This window comes from Epinephelus moara, chromosome 1, assembly GCF_006386435.1.
Source record: "Epinephelus moara isolate mb chromosome 1, YSFRI_EMoa_1.0, whole genome shotgun sequence".
NCBI lineage: Eukaryota > Metazoa > Chordata > Actinopteri > Perciformes > Serranidae > Epinephelus > Epinephelus moara.
Genome location: NC_065506.1, coordinates 24,412,176 through 24,431,698, shown reverse-complemented (window position 1 = coordinate 24,431,698; position 19,523 = coordinate 24,412,176). Strand labels below are relative to the sequence as shown.

At 40.3% G+C, this 19,523-nt stretch overlaps 1 protein-coding gene across 5 annotated transcripts in view; it reads left to right on the top strand.

The window, feature by feature from the left end:
• mindy2 (MINDY lysine 48 deubiquitinase 2) overlaps positions 1 to 18,954 on the top strand; it is a 28,410-nt gene extending 9,456 nt beyond the window's left edge. Inside the window, exons 4-9 of one of the 5 annotated variants that reach the window (XM_050054137.1) lie at positions 2,635 to 2,793; positions 4,961 to 5,063; positions 6,362 to 6,504; positions 8,137 to 8,310; positions 10,555 to 10,755; positions 14,353 to 18,954. In XM_050054137.1, coding sequence (XP_049910094.1) covers positions 2,635 to 2,793; positions 4,961 to 5,063; positions 6,362 to 6,504; positions 8,137 to 8,310; positions 10,555 to 10,755; positions 14,353 to 14,538 — 966 coding nt within the window. In that variant the 3' untranslated portion in view covers positions 14,539 to 18,954. Of the gene's footprint in view, positions 1 to 2,634; positions 2,794 to 4,960; positions 5,064 to 6,361; positions 6,505 to 8,136; positions 8,442 to 10,554; positions 10,756 to 11,200; positions 13,035 to 14,349 lie in introns of those variants that run through there. The other 4 variants (XM_050054127.1, XM_050054148.1, XR_007570544.1 and 1 more) reach the window with 4 other exon arrangements.
• The last annotated feature ends 569 nt before the right edge of the window (positions 18,955 to 19,523 follow it).

The window sequence follows — 19,523 nt, the reverse complement described above, 5'->3', positions numbered from 1 at the left end:
GTAGATTTAATTTAAATGCAACTTGTAAACACTCTGCACATTGGTGATGCCATTCTTCTTCTGGAGAGCTTAGACGCTGCTTTAAAAAAGAGAAACCTGAAATGGAATATTTCTGATATGGTATATTGGGAAATCCTATCTGCAAAATTTAACATTCACCATGGTGCATTCACTTGTGTAAAATGTAGAAAACAGTGGTAAGGTGGTAAAAGCTGTTATTGAATTGGCTGCGGAGATTTAGAAAGAATTCAGGCAGAAGTTCTTACAGACTGCTGAAGGCCAAAGAGAAGTGAAGCAAGGTGAAGCAATGCTTTCCCCGCGTCTGTGTAACATTAACAGAGCAAGCAAACATTTGGAGCTGTAAGCCATTTTGACCAGACAGTTCAGCCCAAAATCAATACATATTTCTCCTCTTACCTGCAGTGCTATTTATCAATCTAGATTGTTTTGGTGTGAGTTGCAGAGTGTTGGAGAATTCGTCCGTAGAGATGTCTGCCTTCTCTCGGATATAATGGAACTAGATGGCACTCAGCTTGTGGTGCTCAAAGTGCCAGGAAAATACCAAAAAAAGGAAGTGTGCATCTACTCATGGACGAGAGGCTCTTGCTCGTGACAGCACAGGATGTAAACATTAATGACGTCCTCCTCAGCTAGCTCAGTGGTGCTAGGTGAGCTAGCAGTAGATGCTTGCTTCCTTCTGTCCAGTGTTACGGTTTGCAGGTGTAGCTCGGTTGAGAGAAAATAGTTCCTACATGAAACTGCTCACAACAATGTCTGTGGATTATCTTGACTAACTGGGACATGATTTCTGGAAAGGGACATTGCTGTTGATGAGTTTTTTTAATGGGTTTTTTTGGCACTTTGAGCACCGCAAGATGAGTGCCATCTAGTTCCATTATATTGGAGAGAAGGCAGACATCTCTACAGCTGCTATCTCCAACACTTGGCAACTTGCACCAAAACAACCTAGACTGATAAATAGCACTACAGGTAAGAGGCAAAATATGTATTTTTTATTCTGAGGTGAACTGTCTGGTTAAAGAAATAGCCTAGAGGTCTGTTTGCAGGATGGTTTTGCTGAATTAAACCCAGAACAGCTTCTTTTTTTTTTTAAAGCTTTTGTGTTCTGGACAGTAAACCCAGTCATCTTAACGCCACCAGGCTTTGTTTTGTGTAACATTACTTCCCTGGTGTGACGCTACATTAAGGTTATACATCAACTTGATATCTGTCTACAGTGCACGGACCATTGACTGTCTGGTACAGTACATAGCATGGGGCGCTGTAGACTCTGATGGCCTTCACTTTTTTGTGTGTGTTTTCCTCCTGGTATCACGGCTCAGTCTGCTCATAGTGAGGGTGGTTGGTATCATGTGAAAGTGACGTCAATGCATACCTTCTGCTACAGTGAGTCATCTCCCATCACTTAGACAAAAAGACACAACAATGTCTTTAGTTAAAGCCATTTAAATCTGATAGTTTGTTAACAAAAGAAGTGAATAACATGCGTTATCCATCAATTTTACCTCAGTTTATATTTGTTTTTGAAAAGGTTTCCTGACCTTATGGCCCACAATAGAGTTGTCAATGCGATCTAAGATGTAGTATGAACTCTGTAGTAGTTTACATTTGGAGTCATTCTGTAACTTAATGTTTGAGCCTTGACAAATTGTTAAAAAATGGGCACTGATTTCTGTGAAACCATTTACAATGTATTATAATCTAAGTAAACAGAATACATCCTCAAAATGGCCACAAATGTCTGACATAAAACATTTCAGGGGTTAACTGGTGGGCTCGGGCTTTATGACGCTGACAGTGTGGTCACAGCAGATGTTAAACACTTTATATTTTACTTATTTTACCACTAAAGATGTAATTTATAACCATCAATACAATGGTATGTCATCCCTCCTCTCTCTCCTCTCATTTCCCGTCATGTCTCTGCTGTTCACTACCAGAAATAAAGGCCAAAATGTCCCAAAAAATCAAATAAAGATTGTGTTTATTGCAGGCCTAATGGATAACATTATATTGTCAAGTGTTTCTAATATTTTGTCCACCCCTTGGTAATATTATCCAAGGGAAATATCATGTCACAGTCTCACAATGATAAGCCTGAGAGCTTACTCAGAAATGAAATATCAAATTGTTTCCCGGCAGCGACTTCCATTTCTTCCTGTGGCTGTAGGAAGATTGACAGTAAGCAGAGCAAAACCTAATAAGTGCAGTAAATATGAAAAAATTCAACTTAGTCACAGTGAAGTCACGATGAAGCAAAAAATATTTGACAAAACCAAATTAAGGCGCAAGTGTTGGGAAGCTGTTTCTTTAATTGTACGGGAGTGAATGGCAGCTAATGGCTTCTTGTAAAGGTAGAAAAATCAATCGCTGATAGCTTCAGATGTGCTGACTGTGTGCAGACAACCAGGAATAATGTAACACAGAAAGACGGCTTACAGCACGTGGAAACAGCTGGATGGGACACAACTTTTGGTTCTGTATTATGTCTTATACACAAGCAAAAAGAATATTTTGTGCAAACTTAAATTTCACATTGTGTAATCCCTCTGCTGCATTATTATAACACATTTAATAACATTAATCTGAACCATTGTTCTCCTTGTGTCCTAGAACATGAGTGATGCCATGGCAGTGTTGCACAAGCTGCAGACTGGTCTGGATGTGAACGTGAAGTTCACGGGGGTGCGAGTCTTCGAGTACACCCCAGAATGCATTGTGTTTGATCTGCTCGACATCCCTCTCTACCACGGCTGGCTGGTTGACCCCCAGGTGAGACTGACCTTACTCATCACTGCTGTTTCTCTTTACCTCCCAGAAACAAACAGGTTTTTCTTGCCCTGCTCCCTATCCTGGACACGTCTCTGTCAAATTCACTACGAGAAAGAAATATTCTGCCTTCCAGTTCTTGTAGTTTCACTGTTAAAATCTGACAAGTTGATGTTACTTTAAACAATCTAGAAAACCAATGTCCTGGAAAAAGTTAAGTAAATGTTACTTTTAGTCTTAAGTTATGTTAACTTAAAATGTATTTGCATTTACTTATTTTTGTGAAGTTGTTATAATTTAAAAATGACAAGTGAAGTTAACTTGTTCTTTCTAGGTAATAGCAACTTAAGTAAGCCAAGTTAGTCTGACTTAGCTGAACAGTTTTATGTATTATATCTGCAAGTTCTGTTTTGTTAACATGTGGATATACAAATGTGATTGATTAGTTTGCAACAAGCAGGATACAGATATACAGAGTAGCACAATGTTAACACCTACAGTGTTGTTGTGTTTATTACACTTCAAAGCATACGCATAATATGTCTAGTTTATTTGAATGTTTCATTTTAGCTTGTGAGCTGACTGAAGCTTTGTTGAATACTGGTATTTTAGAGAAAGAGAGAAAATATTTGGTCTAGAGTTTTTCAGATTTTTTTAAAGATTATTTTCTAAGGCTCAAAGGGGAATTTGTTTTGAAGGTATGATTTCGTTTGTTGCCACAAACACTGGCCTTGTTGTGAAGGTCCAGTGTGTAGGATTTAGGGGGATCTATTGACAGAAATGGAACTTGATATTCATACCTATGTTTTCATTAATTGATAATCACCTGAATCATTTGTTCGCTACCTTAGAATGAGCCCTTTATATCTACATATGGCACAGATCCTCTGCCATGTTGTTCTGCTGTAGCACAGAACAAACAAACCAAACACTGGCCCTGGATAGGGCTATTCACAGCCACTGTAGTTCTCCTTGATGCTAGATTCCAGTAGATCATACTGTACACAGTGGACCCTTACAATGCCAAGAATGGCATTGTGTTAAAATAAAAAATAACCCAATTTACTAATCATTCTTTGTTGTGCTTACTTTATTTATCTAAGGCAATCATTTTCCTAAATTCTACTGAATAAACACAACTGTTAGGTTTAGTCAGACTGACTTGGTTTACTTAAGTTAATTAATACTTAGAACGAACAAGTTAATCTCACTTGTCATTTTTAAGTTGCAACAACTTCACAAAATGTATTAAATACAACTACATTTTAAGTAAACTTAACACTTGGATATAAAGTAAACCACTAATGATGAATAGTTGTATTTACTTACCTTTTACAAGTCAATCTGTTTCTTTGAAGATCAATTTGTCACATTGTTGCCCTCTAGCTTTTTGTGTTTTGTATCAACCCTAACTGGTTATTATGATGATGCCATACACACTGACAGGAAACTCTTTCTCAGAAATCTGTGGTAAGTGTCATCCTGAATCATCAGTGTTTCCTGAGCCCACAGGACTGAGCTTTACTGAACTTTAATGTATCTAATTTCTCTTCTCTCGTGTAACAAAGAGCTCAGAAATAAAACTAGAAACAGGATTAAAACCTGCACCACATGAGCTGGATACAGTAGTTGTTGTATAAGTGTGGTCTCTACATTTTTCTCACTTAACTGCCAAGCATACATGTTATCATGGTTACCAAATTACTTTGGATAATTATACAGGCGATCACCTCCTTGACAGTTCCCAGAATCAGCAGATGGGATGCATCCATTCAGTAGTTTGAAATCATATTAATGTCATATCTGCTACTACACAGTCCTGTGGTCCGGTTTGCTTTTCAGCCACAAACTAACAGCTCCACAGTTCTCCTGGAAGCACACCATCTCCTTTTAAGGTGGTCTGTGTGCAGACATTTTGTCAAGTTCAAATGACAGCATTCACACCATGTAAAATAAAGATAATTAATGGGTAAATGCACCGGTTGAACTGCACCAAAAAAGGGATCAGGTTTACACAGCGGTAATAGTTTCAGTATGAACCCCTTGTCACCGTAATGTTTCTCCTGGGTTATAAATTTTGAATAAATCTACTGCTACGGCTTTTAGGAAAACGGCATCAAAGCTCGGTGAACGCTCTTTCCCACAGTGTTTTTTCAATCTTTGTTTGCAGATGCATGACATTGTCAAGGCAGTGGGCAACTGCAGCTACAACCAGCTGGTGGAGAAGATAATATCCTGCAAACAGTCAGACAACAGCGAGCTGGCAGGGGAAGGTGAGTGCTTTCTCCTCACTCCCTCTACTCTCTGACCTGCCTGACTCCCTTCCTGTGTCCCCTCATCTCTTCTCTCTCCCCCTGGTGTAGTTAGAGATAGAGAAAAGGGAGCAGAGTCATGCACTTGGGAGGAAATGTTAAAGTTAGAAAATTGGAGCTTCAGAGTGAATAGATATTACCGGATTGATTAAAATCCTCTAGTGTCACAAGTGCCACTTTGCACAGGAACAACAGTGTGCACCGTAACATTAAGTATATTTGTTCACTGGACTGTCCGGGGCATCACAGATCAAGCTCAGCTGAAACCAGGACATACATGTAGCCACTCATCAAATGGCCTACTTCCACAGCTTACACTTTTCTCACCAGCTGTCACTAACTTCTCCACTAAAAATATTTGCTCATTCAACACTGAGCTTCCTGAGTGGTTGTCAGCTGGGCCGCTGCCAAGTCAACACATCAAAGCCTTTAGCCGATGATGATATTGATATGGAAGATTCACTTCTGTTTATTGTATTTCTGCATTTTGAGAGTAGGAATTCCTATGAGGGCTTAATTTAAGTGATTTGATGCTGATGCTGCTCCAAGAGACGACTTCAAAACCACTTAAAAATGACTAATATGACTAAACATTTCCGGCTTTTGTTGTCTGGCTTTAATGTGCTGAAATATTTAATAGCAAGTATCCAATAGGTAGCTGATTTCCTGCCAGCCTCTAAAGGTTGACTGTTGCTCATCTGTTTGGGTCTGATTTTGTGGGTGTTTGCTCCAAATTGAATGCCGCTCCATCTTACAGATGTCCCTCACCATCTGCCTCCCAGCCTATATTGAGTTCACTATAGTTACTGCGATCACTTCCAGCAGCAGAGTCAGAGTGTTCAAACAGCTACTGCAGACATTACAGCAGGGTTTCCTACACGCTCTCCAAATAGTGACCTATGAATGAGTAACGATTGCTTGATTGTAGTGCGGATGACTCATCCAGTGGTCTAATGATGAAAATATCCGTAAATCAAAAAGACTGCATTTATAAGAAACATGTGAAAGTTGTGCTGCTTCCTGAGCTAAATAATTGATTGTCTTCAGAACTACTTTAGTGACTCGCAGGTCAACAGATGAAGCTTATCAATAATAAAAGCATCCTAATATACATGGACACCATTCAGTTTTTTGTCCGTTTTAAATTTGTCTGTGAATTCTGCAAAAGAAAATACAGACTAAAAAAAAATTAATCACAAACTCAGTCTCTCCTTCTTTGTTTGCCTGACTGTTTCCTCCTCCCCTTCTCTCGCCCCCAGGCATCGTGGCAGAGCAGTTTCTGAGCAGCACAGCCACGCAGCTTACGTACCACGGCTTGTGTGAGCTCACATCCACTGTACAAGAGGGAGAGCTCTGTGTCTTCTTCAGGAACAACCACTTCAGCACTATGATCAAATATAAGGTAAACACCTAGGGCTGCTACAGGAATGGACTGATATAACCAAGTAGTCCTGAAACTTCTCCAGTCAAACGATACCTGCATTCAATCCGTTTTGTACCCAGATCTAGAAAAAATGCATACTTGTATGGTGTTGCTTGCAGCCAATCACTGCAGGCATTCTTTAATTTAATGCGACATGTGATTGGCCCACTACCGCAGCAGCTAAGGCACACACAGTCTGTAGTGTGGTGAAGTTGAATGCAGTGTATTTGACAGAGTTGGCAGTTCACTATGCCAAGATGCCCTGCTACAGTTTCATGTTGGCATCTCCCCGCATGTTATTGACACTTGCAACACCAACACACACATTTACTCTCTGTCTCTCTTTCTGTCTTTCTCTCTCTCTCACTCACACACACACAGAGATAGGCTACCAACAAATTAATTTGCCCCGCGTCTGGTGGCATTTTCCCCAACTGAATGCTTCCATTCACATGATGGCTATCAAATTAAGTAGAAAAAATTAACTCAATGAAGTTCTTTGTATGAGTATAATTTTAAGGATACTGGTTTTGGTACTGGTATCGTAATTTTTTAAATGATACCCAGCCCTCTGACAACTCCTTCACAGTAAGTGCATGAGTCAGATTGAGAATCACATGTGGAGCTTACTTCATAAATTGCAGCGACCTAAATGGGTCAGGATGTGTTATGAACTGTCCCTACAGTCCGTGACAAGCGTCTTGAAGCGCTTTACTTGTACAGGATAATTACTTTTTTTTCTGTGAAATATTTCAAGGGGTAATTTGACACCCTTGTAAGGATAGATTTCTTTCTTTTCTTTTCTTTTGCTGATTTTCATACAGATATCAGCAAAACTACTTTTGCAATCTGAAACAGACTGCCCTATATTTTGTCTGTGGGCTAAACATAATAAACCTGCTTTAATTAATTGCTTCTCTGCAGGCTATTCAATAAGAAGTAGCTCAGTTGCGTACTTCTGTTTTGATGGATAGTTGATTTTTTTATAGGAAAGCCTTTGAGTAATATTTAATTGAGTTTTTACATTTGCAATTATTATTTGCAGTAGATTAAGAAAAATAAGTTGCTATCAAGTGTTGTCATCTATCTACCTGATTGAAAGCACACTCTTCTCTCTGTTTCTCTTCCCGTTCCACTAAAGCTTCTCAGTGTTTTTGGTAATGTTCACCACACAGACTTGCTGTAACGTGTTCTTCAAACTGATGAAAGCTTTGAGCAATTGTACAACATTAGACCAATCATGATGACCCTTTAAGAGGTCTGTATCCCATCTCTAACAGCCCCTGCCCACAGCTGGCTTGCCATATCACTGCAGCTTGGACAGACCTTTCCTGTTATCTGCAGGAGGGGAAGTGGTGTCTGCTCACTTTCAATTTGAATAGCACTCTGTCGTCGCCAATGTAAGCAAAGCTGTGTGTATCACCTATAACCCTCAGACAGAGCACCAAGGCAGCCTAAATTCTCTTGTTGCACTTTTACATGCAGTCACACATGATAAACAACCATACACAGATCGCATTGACTTGTAGAAACCATTCAGCCCTGTATGTCTCCGTATAGTGTGACACTGAGTAGATGTGTGTATGTAATGTGTGTGTGATTGTTTCCTAGGGCCAGCTGTACCTCCTGGTCACAGACCAAGGCTTCCTGACAGAGGAAAAGGTCGTCTGGGAGAGTCTGCACAACGTCGATGGAGACGGCAACTTCTGTGACTCCGAGTTCCGGTTGCGGCCTCCTTCGGATCCAGAGACTGTTTACCGCGGCCAGCAGGATCAGATAGACCAGGTCTGAGCACTGATGCAGGCAAGACTAGCAGAACCAGCAATTATCCACTCCAAAACCATGATTGTGCTTTATCATGATGTGCGTTCCACACCATTAGCGCACCACAAAGGCCCAGGCAGAAGACAAGACCGGTAAGGTCTTACTGGTCTTCATTGTACTACTTTACAGAAATAGGAGAAACTCTGGAGGAAAGGAGATTCAAAAAGAAACAAAACATATAGTATCAAATCTCTGCAAACACAAGATACAAAAAAAATCAACTGTGCATCATCCCAAACTAAAACAGAGGAGAAAATAAGGGCAGTTCTTTAATAATAGATGTGTTATAGCTCCCCATTTCAGCCTTTTAAAGGGGAACATCACCCAAATTAAGAATTTAAATATGTCGTTTCCATGGCCTAGGAAAGTTCAACAATATTTGTGAACATGAGCTACTCTTTCTGAAAGCCTGAAACCAGCAAAGTAATACTTTAACTTGTTATGTCATAGGGTACAACGTCTAGAGCTGCTCCAAAGACAGTTAATGGGAGTCTGATTTTGTGGACCACAAAATGTTTGCTCATTTTTTTTGTACCCAAATGAGCTTTATTCTATCTTAGTGTTCTCAGTTCTGAAACAGAAAATGTACTCTTATACTCAGAACTATGAAGTCTTTCACAGTCCATTGTCTATGGAGCAGCTCCAGACTTAACACTTGATGACATCACAAATTTGAGTTTTAGCACTCTAGATTTTGGAGATTTATTCATGTTTACTAATGGATTTGTACTGACTTAAAGCCCAGACACACCAAAGAACTAGTGGCGTCAAAGGCAGACTGTTGTCTCGCCTCACATCACCTGTGTCTCAGACAAAAACTTGCACTTGAACACACCATAAAGAGTACACCAGACGGCCAACTAGCACGTGAGTTCTGCATCTGCATGAGAGGAAATATAAAATACATATATATATATACATATATATATCCATTTCGGCAGGCGGCGGTAGTCTGTATTTGTTGTTCAAAAAGGGGAACCTAAAGACCGACAGAACAAATTCAAGATGTTAGTTAGCCAGTTAGCACATAAACAACACAACCAGAAGTTGAAAGAACAAATTATATTTAACGTGCGCCAGCGAACAATAACATAATCATTTTTGGTGAAGTGCTCAACGGCTAGCATTATAATCTTGCCTAATATAACAAGTTTGTTTCAATCTCACACGCTCTTGACTTGAGTCGTTTGTTTACTTTCCTCACTTCCGTTTTTCCTCTCGTGCACTTAGCTTAATCGGCATTTAGAGTGACTTCACTCACCAATGGGCTTTGCTGTCTCTGACACCGATTCAACGTGCTGAATTGGCTGGGAAAAAAAACAGACAAGACCAAAATGTAGGGTGACAGACGTTCACCAATGACCTGACATTGACCAACAAACGGCCGTCAACTTGATGTGTCAGGGCACTTATACCATATAAATAACATAGGCGTAATTCTCCTTTTAACACACACACACGACAACCTGAAAGACACATGTCAGGGTTGAATGGCGCCCATATACGATCTCATCCATGCTGTACCATACACTCTCCACTCAGACCCCTGTTGCATCGGGTCCATGTCTCCTGAGTACTTTTACTGTTTTCACAGCTGTCTGCTCTTTGGCCAGCCAGAGTGGTCCAAACGCAGCGCTCACTGACAAATTGTCTGCCTTTGCTCCCACACACACAGACCAGACAAGAGCATGGGGGCTATTACTTTTTATTCCCCTTGCTTAGTCAGACACAGCCCCTCCTTATCTCCAAGATGGGTTTGGTGAGAAAAATCCATTCAGGCAATGTTCTGCACTCATAATCAATTCAGTTAGATTGGAGAAAACTTGTAATGATCCCAGTGGGGAAATTAGGTCTTTGCCAGTGACAAAGTACATGACATAATAGAAGATACCGAGTACATCACAGTGGATAGCACCAGCATAAAAGGCATTTTGTAAACTGCACTGCAACTAATTACAACAAAAGCAAAATTAAGATATTACAACATATGAAAATTAATGAAGACAGACACAAATGGCTCAGTTAATAAGTGAGGAGCTGTGGTTGTGGATTGTGGCTGTGCTTGTTTGCAATATAGGCTGAGGAAGTTCAGCTGTTGCATAATCAAAGCACAGTATATCTACTTAAACATCATACTGACAGCTTTGCTCATAAGTCATCAATTATTTTTCTCTCTTTCTCTTTGTGCGTGTTCATGTGTGTCAGGACTATCTGATGGCACTGTCGCTGCAGCAGGAGCAGCAAAGCCAGGACCTGCAGTGGGAGCAGCTCCCCGAGGGCATCAGTGACCTAGAGCTGGCGAAAAAGCTTCAGGAGGAGGAGGACCGACGAGCCTCCCAGTACTACCAGGAGCAAGAGCAGGAGCAGGCGGCGGCGGCAGCAGCAGCAGCGGCGGCACAGGCACAGGTGGGGAGGGAGGGGCTGAGGGAGACAGAAGCAGGTGGAAGGAGGAGGAGAAGTAGGACTTTGAACAAATGTGGGGCATTTAATGTAGCATAGAGGGAAGATGTGGCGTTCTGGAGACAGATGGATGTATGCATCAGAGAGTTTGAGCTGTAAAGAACGAATTAAAGATGAAAAGGGATAGTGGTATTCTTCTCTCTTGTAATGATGCCTCCCTTAACTGTGAGATCAAGACACAGGCATTGTCCTTAGAGGCGCTTGGGGCAGTGGTTACACCTTGTTGCACGTACGTGAGATATGAAGTATAGTGAGAGAACCTTTAATGCTCGTTTTCAGGTTCATACTGGTATTTTGGATTTCTGCCAGAACATGTGTACATGTTTTAACATTCAAAAATTACTTTCTTTTCCTTATGCTGGGACACCTGTATTCACCCTTCGTCTGAAAGGCTCCGTTTGGCACCCGTCTCTTTAAGACCGTCTCCTGAAAAAGCCCAGTCTGCTCTGATTGGTCAGCATTTGCAGGTGTCCTGTTTCTCTGCATCTCTGCACCATCATTTCAGCGGGGGGAGTGACTGTAACGCAGAAAAGCGACACTTTCTACAGTGAAAAATCACCAATTAAAGCTTCTAAATACCACCACGCAGGTTTCAGCAGGAAGTCGCGGAGAAAGTAACAACATCGGCAACCAAGTTTACATGTTTCCCTGACGATAGCATGGAGTTATTTGTGCCAGTGTAGGCTATGTAATATAAACACTTGGCAGTAGTGTGCCTGGATCAGATGACTATTTAAAGATGCTTGTCGCACTATGACATCATACTGTAGCCAGAGAAGAAAAAAACATTAGAAACATAGTGTTTAGACCGATTAAAGCCTGAGGTTTTTGATCACAGGGATTACTTCTACATACATGTACTTTATTATTTGAAACTTTGGGCATGATTAATATGAACATCCTTCATTGTAACACATGTATAAGAAACAAAATATAGAAAAGCTAACAAGTCCCCTTTAAATAATTTCTATATATGACATTATTAGAGCATCTTATTAGAGATGTGGTTTTGTTAGCTTCTCTGAAAGATGTCTGTCTTCAGTTTTGTTTCTGAAAATAATCTTTTTACTAACAAATATACATGCCTTTTTCCATCATATGTTTTTGAACAGCACATAAAAATCAGAACTTTAAAAACAAAACAAAACTGAAACTAAAACTTCCCTCCTGTTTCCCCTCCTACTTTCCTCTTACCTCTTTTTTACAAATACCTCAGTAATGTTATTGACATATACATAATCAAAAGGTTGAAAATTAAAGTAAAAGAGAAGACTATATAAATGAGAGCGCCTGCATGTCAGGACTTAGGATAAGATTTTGTTATATCTTATAAGGTATGCTATTACATTTATATTTAAACATCACCCAATATGTAATTCATCATTCATTAATTATTATTATTATTATTGTTATTATGTTTTAATATTATGTTTTCGGGTTGTCTGTCCAATTCTTGTCAACGTGGTAACTCAAGAATGACTTTAGGGAATTTCCTCAAATTTGGCACAAGTGTCCACTGGAACTCAAAAATGAACTGATTAGATTTTGTTGGTCAAAGGTCAAATAATTAGGTCACTGTGACCTCACACGACATGTTTTTGGCCATACCTCAAGAATTGAAACACTAATAAATAAGGATAAAATGATGAGGGGATGACATTTCATATCCAAAAGGTCAAAGGTCAGCTTCACTGTGACATCGTAATACTCACAAAAACATTTCTCTGGCCATTATTCAACATGGTATCTCAGGAACAGAAGGGGAAACATTTGGTCAGATGCTGTATTGATGACACTAATCTTGGTTGTCCACCGAGAAACCGTGCTGATTGATGTTCTGTGCTGCTGGGCTGAAGATGTGTGTGAAGCTTCTGTGTTTTAGAATATGTACCGACTTTGCAGCACCATCCATATTTGAGGCTTTGACAGCTGTCGTGGCTGCGTATAAGTCTGGATAGACATGGCTGTAAAATTTAACTGCAACTTTAGTGGTTTGCTGAGGCATACAACTACTTTTGACTTTCTTTTTGCACAATAAAACAAACACTAATACCTGAAGTATCCAGTGCCACTTACAGAAAATAACAGAGAGAAAGAAAAAGGATTCATATCTAGAATCTGGTCCAAAGCTGTCAGTCGACAGCAGCATTGGCAAAACAGGAGACTGTCCCTTTCACCACGAGGGTCAAGGGTGAAAAAACAAAACAAACAAAAAAGGATCTCAAGGCAATTTTATCGAACGCAACTGGACTTGGTTTTGTCTTAGAAGACGTTTCACCTCTTATCCAAGAGGCTTCTTCAGTTCATGCTTGTCTGGAACTAGTCTGACAACCTGGTATGGAATCACCCAGGTATTTAACCTCTGGGGAGGTCTTCACAAGGCCAATGATGTCACTGGTTCGTTAGTGCTCCAATGGTGTGTCAACGACAGTCGTTGAAACTCCTGCTGCAACGCTGCAATTGGAGTCGTTAGAGTCACATCAACCTCCTGGGCAAGGATGAAAGGACAGCATTATAGGTGGGGGATAGGTGGTGTCGCAGACCTCCTCCTCTATTGAGAGGCCCAACACAGAAGGGCTAACTCATCAGGGCAAGACTCAGCTGTCTATTTACACCTCAAGGAGAAAGTACACTCCTTCGAAGACAGCAATGTGCACATTTTGGACAGGGAAGACCGATGGTTTGAAAGAGGTGTAAAAGAAGCCATCTATGTGAAATTGGAAAAGCCATCTCTCAATAGAGGAGGAGGTCTGCGACACCACCTATCCCCCACCTATAATGCTGTCCTTTCATCCTTGCCCAGGAGGTTTAACAACTTAACCTCTAAAAACAATGGTCGTTCACAAATGGCCTGATGTGACTCTAACGACTCCAATTGCAGCATTGCAGCAGGAGTTTCAGCAACTGTTGTTGACACACCATTGGAGCACTAACGAACCAGTGACATCATTGGCCTTGTGAAGACCTCCCCAGAGGTTAAATACCTGGGTGCTTCCACACCAGTTTGTCAGACTAGTTCCAGCCTAGTCAGACAAGCATGAACTGAAGAAGCCTCTTGATAAGAGGTGAAATGTCTTCTAAGACAAAACCAAGTCCAGCTGCGTTCGATTAAATTGCCTTGAGATAACTATGACCTGAATGAATGAGAATATCCACAGGCATCAAACAAAAAAGGAAAAAACACATTGGTGGGGGGCTGCCAGAATATCAGCCAGTACAGGATGAGGATGATGTTTCATCTTAGTGCTAGAAAGTATTTAATTGAGCCACCTCCTGCCACACAGGGTCGACAGAGACTTCCAGTTTACTAATATATTTTTTTTAGCTGCGATCGTGCCTGCCTCAAGAGTCTGCTTTTGATTGTCCTGTCAGAGCAACCAAATATTGTCAAATTACAATCTGGCTGAATGTTTATTTTATTGTTAACGTTCATATATGGTTTATCACTTTATTCCAGTTCAGAGTAATAAGTAGCCTTGCTTGTAACATACACAGACATATGAATTTACGCTCTTTTGCCCCTTGGTCCTTTTTGTGCAGCAGGGCCAGCAGGAGCCCGCCGAGGGAGACGAAGCAGACAGAGGAGGTGCAGGAACAGGCGGAGCAGCTTCCAGCGCTGGGACGGCGGCAGCAGCAGGAGCCACACCCAGCCCGGGAAAACAGTCCTCCGGCGGGGAGCGCAAAGCCAAGAAAGAATCGAAGGATAAAGACAAATGTGTTATTTTGTAACATACAGCGTGTCTGTGTGAGTGTGAGTGTTTTGTGCATTTGCTTATCTGTGAGAAAGGGGGCAGCATTTGTTTCTCCACGGACCGGACACACAACACGTGGCCCCAACTTGACAACAAACAAGGGAAGGAGACATTTTGAGGAAGGGACGCGACAGGACTAACAGAGGATCTGCTGTTCCCAAACCACTGGTGCCTGCTATCCTCTATCCTCAGTGGAACCTGGACAACAGAGGAAGGGACACTACAACGACAACTACCCCTTATCTTTCATAGAGTCGGCCAAACTTTGTTACAAGTTGCACAGTGCACTATATTTGTGATGTGGGGTCAAGTTTATTCGGGGTGGTATATTTTATAGCAAAAGACATAATCTGAAGAAACAAAATGTCACCCTCTCACCATGTTCTTTAAAAAAACAATAATTTCAGTCATTGTTCATTACTGCAGCTTCAAAGCTTTTTTGTACGTATCAATATTTGCAAAACATATTTAGACAAACCTACGGTTTTTAAGTTGATGCCAAGATCCACACTTTATTTATGTGTCTATGTTAGAGGTATCTGTGGGGAGAGGTTTAATTTTTTTCTGTAAGCCAAGAGGGATTTTCTCATAATATTGCCTGTTGGAAATCAGTGTAACACTATTTGTGTCCCCTCCGAAACACTATGTACCCAAGGGTTAATTAATGCCAGATAGCTGCCAGACACTGTAGCTACTGCACAATACTCATCACAGCTTGCCCTGTTCAGATTTGCCTTACCAGAGTATGGCAGTGTTGTATTCTGCTCTGTTTGAATGTGAACGTGTGTTTGTTTTCATGTGTATGGTGTGTACAGAACACGTGTGGTATACATGTCTCATTTACATAGAGCATCGAGTCTCAATTTAGAAATAGCCAAATCTTTTTACGCTGTTTTAGTTCAGCCACAACTTTGGACATTTAGTGTCATTTATCTTGCGATTCAGTTTCATAAAAACATTTGGGATAGTCAAACTGAGAGTCATGTTGGAGAGGACATTTTATGTGAATCTGAAGTTGTTTCTGTGTGAGACACAACTAGGGTTTTGGCAGATTAGATTTGTGTTAGAGTGAACCCAGTTTAGAGTGTATGGTAGTTCTGAAAGGCCCTTTTCTTTCTCACAGTCTCTTCTGGCAGCTTCCTGAAGAGCTGCAGTGTGTGTGAGTGTGTGTGTGCGTGTGTGTGTGTGCAGGCACTATCATGATCTCCTCTGTTAGCTTCTGGATGTAGAAGTTCCACTGCAGTTTTTGAAAAGAAATACCACAGAATTCAGTAATTGGCATGTAACTTCCTCTTAACTGGGGAAGTTCATTAAATACAGTGAACATGTAATATTGTTTTCCACAAATATAAGCCCCAAAATCTGTGACACCAAGATATACAACCCCAGTAAGCCCTGTTACGTTGTTGGGAACCTGACTTGTTCATGCCATAGCTGTGTTGAGTAGATATTTTCTTCCTCGTTCTCCACAAGTCTTACGAGGTTCATCTCATTTGCTTTTTCTGGCGCACTGGTTCTCAAAGTGGGGGCTTCATTGGGGGTTATGAGGCCTTTTGACTATAGGCCTATATCTTAGCATAAATCAAATTGTTATTTTTAAATTTAGATTACAATTAAAGCTGCAGACTTAAAAATTTGCAGCCTTGTCCCACGTTAGAAAAATACGCAGTTAAAACAACCAAAGAGCTAATAGAACAATGGCCAAGTGTCAGGAAGAAGAAAATGCAGAATTTGTCAAAAATAGAAGCCTTACTGTTAAAAATGACAAAATATATACATTATCCAGACAGAGAATTGTATGAAAAGTTACTAAAAATGTCAGGAAAACTAATCTCTGAAGCAAAATTCACAGGAAAATCTGCACAAAATTCATCCAAATTGCTTGTTCACAGTTATTGTGTTCACTATTTGGTTTAATTGTACAGTTAAACAGTTGTTATGTACTGTTTTTGTTATGCATTTAATATAAAATACAACCTTTAGTCAGGGGTCTTCAGTTTACCCAGTGATAGAAAAGGGGCTCCTTAGGGAAGAAGTTTGCGCCACCCTGAGTAGAAATGTACATGTGCAAATGTCAGATTCAGAGAGGAGTAAATTCATCTGTTATTTGTGGAAAACTATAATTAAAGTTCACACACTGAGCTGTCCTGGGCTCGTAGGATACACGCTCTGAATTCTGTGGTATCACCTTTTAACTGGTGTGCATTTCACTGCAGCATGCAAACACATGATGTACATATTTACCTAATGCGTTCTTATAATGGATTTAGCTAGTGGTTTGTGCCATTATTGTACCATGGGACTGCCTCCTGAGAAACTTTTCTATCTATACATTCCAAGTGGATGCCTTGACTCAAGCCTTCTGTTACAGACTGAGGGAGACAGTCGTCGTAGGAGGTCGCCGCAGCGCTCGTAAGGCGGTCTCCGTTATTTTGTTCGGTGAGATTTCACTGTCAGGACAGGACGATTACATGGAGGCAGCAGGCTACCTACTGTGTGGGAACCCTTTCTTATGGGCTTCATGTGATGGCTGGAGTTTGAGCTCCGTGTTCGTTTGGCCCTAACAAGGCTGTGTTTTGTATATATATATAACGCCTTACAACATTTCAACATATTTTATAGGACATAGGGAAACAGGCGTATTACCAGAACGAGACAATCCATGCATTTTTCCACACACAAACATCGGACACACTCTCAGGCCTTTTGTGAAGGGACATATCCTCCAGTGTCTTTTATGTATCGGCACAGTTCCTAGGCCTGTAGTCACTTTCTCAGTCGCAACTTTAAGTATCTGCTCATGTACACACACAACTATTTTGACACGTTGAAGGACTTTAACACTTTATTTAAGATCCTCATTGTTGAAGTTCACACTTAAAAAAATATGAATAAAGCTGCTCCTGTTGTGTTAACTTGGACTACCTGATTAAAAATAAAAACCTTGAACAGGGTTAAGACACGTTAATTATGTACACTTTCATTGACTCCTCAGTAGTTTTTTTCCCCATGCAGCTTAGATAAATAATTTAATTAAGTGAAACCAAGAAGGCAGAGAGGAAGCTTTTGGCAATATTTTGCTTTTTTTTATGTCTGAGTTTCGCTTCATTTACGTCTCAGCCCATCAAGTGAACATGCTGATTAAACATTCCAGAGGAAGTTTAAGAAAATGTAACTTCACTACGGGCCGTTTCAATCGATATGGAAAATTTGATGCTGGTCGCTGTTTGTATGAGTGAAAAGAGCGTAGAGTGACACATGCCACACGTTTTTATTTTCATTTCAGATTTACTACTGTGCATTAGCTCGCTGTCCCCTAGTCATCACTACCAGAAATTGATATTTTTGTTGTGATGTGTTCGTTTGACCCTATAGTTCCCTAAGACAAACTGATCTGAAGGATATTGTGTGTTTAATGTCTCCAAGTGGTTTTTATTGTATGCCTTGTAAAAGTGACGGTGGGGTAAATGCTGTAACATTGGTGTTTTGACAAGGTGGTCGTTGAACAAATAGTCGTTGTAATTGGTTTTGCACTGTTACATTGATATGCACTAACAGAAGAGAAACATACCTCATTTTATACAGAACATAAAATTGTGCAAGAGTGCTATTGTCCTTTGGGTACCTTTTAAAAAAACTGGCCAAAAGAATTATCTCAATGTGGTAGCGGTGTATTAAACCAGCTGAATAATATTAATTTGTAAAAGTATGAAAGGGCTGTTCATTTTTTTTGTTTGTTTTTGGCTTAAAACGAAAGAGTACATTTGTCGACAAATAGTACCACTTGCTGCAATTTGATATATTCAGGTTAGCGGTACACCTATACCAGACAAAAGGCTACCAGTACAAAGGCCTGAGTACCAGCACACCGCTCATAGATGATGAGGAAGATGTGAATTACAACGACACATAGCTGGATGTCATTTTAATGGTCTAACAGGAGCAGTTTTTATACAAAGTACGGAAGATAATACGTAGACGACACTGGTACTCGACACAATCAGCAAAAAACAATGGTGTAGGTGCACCCCTAATTCAGGTCGTTATTTTTCCAGTCCACAGTCCTTCATTGACCCACACAACTTTTCACAAATATTCTCAAACTTTGACAAACAAAAAAAAAAGCGTAAAATGCTGTTCGAGTGTCATCATCTATGTAGCAGAGGGAAATGTTCATTCTTGTCGTACGAGACACACATCCAGAGTGCTGAACAATCTAAAGGGAGACATTTTCTTTAATGCAATATCAAACTTCCAGAATTTTACTTTGTGGTGCATGTATAGCGCGGACTGAGAAGTAAGCCAGAGTAAAATTTTCAACTACCCCAACTACCATTACTTCCACTGTACGGCCCATTGTGTTTATATTTCACATAAAAGCATACAAGTAAAAGGAAGGTGTTTGTGAATATGGGAGGTTACTCATTGTGTTGATTTCAATGTTCATCTATTTACATAAATGACCAAATAATGTATGTAGCCTTTCACATCACAGTCACACAATGTATATGGTGATATATATATAACAAAATGCCTTATAGACGAGGGACATTCAACCTGATTAGAAGTACCAGGATAATAAAAGACTAAGATCAATAGTTGCCTTGCTGTCATTTGTAATAAGCCCTCATCACTTTGATGACAACCTGATACGAGTCTCACAAGAGCATGGGATTAAAGGGTAAGTTCTGTATTTTCCAATGTGGATCCTATTTCCCATGTTTAGTGTCAAAGAGACTAATGAGAACAGCGATTTTTGAAATGGGTCTAGTATTGAAAGAGAACCCAGCTGCAATGTAATCCCTTCAGGCAACTGGCCACTGTCAATTTCTGTCCATTTCAAGTGCTTGGTTTTGTCACTGACAGGCTCACATTGTTATTCTCAGGGTGCTTTCAGACCTAGAGTTGTTTCTTTGGTCTGAATCAGGGTATAATTTTGTTACAAAGTTGCAAAATTGCCTA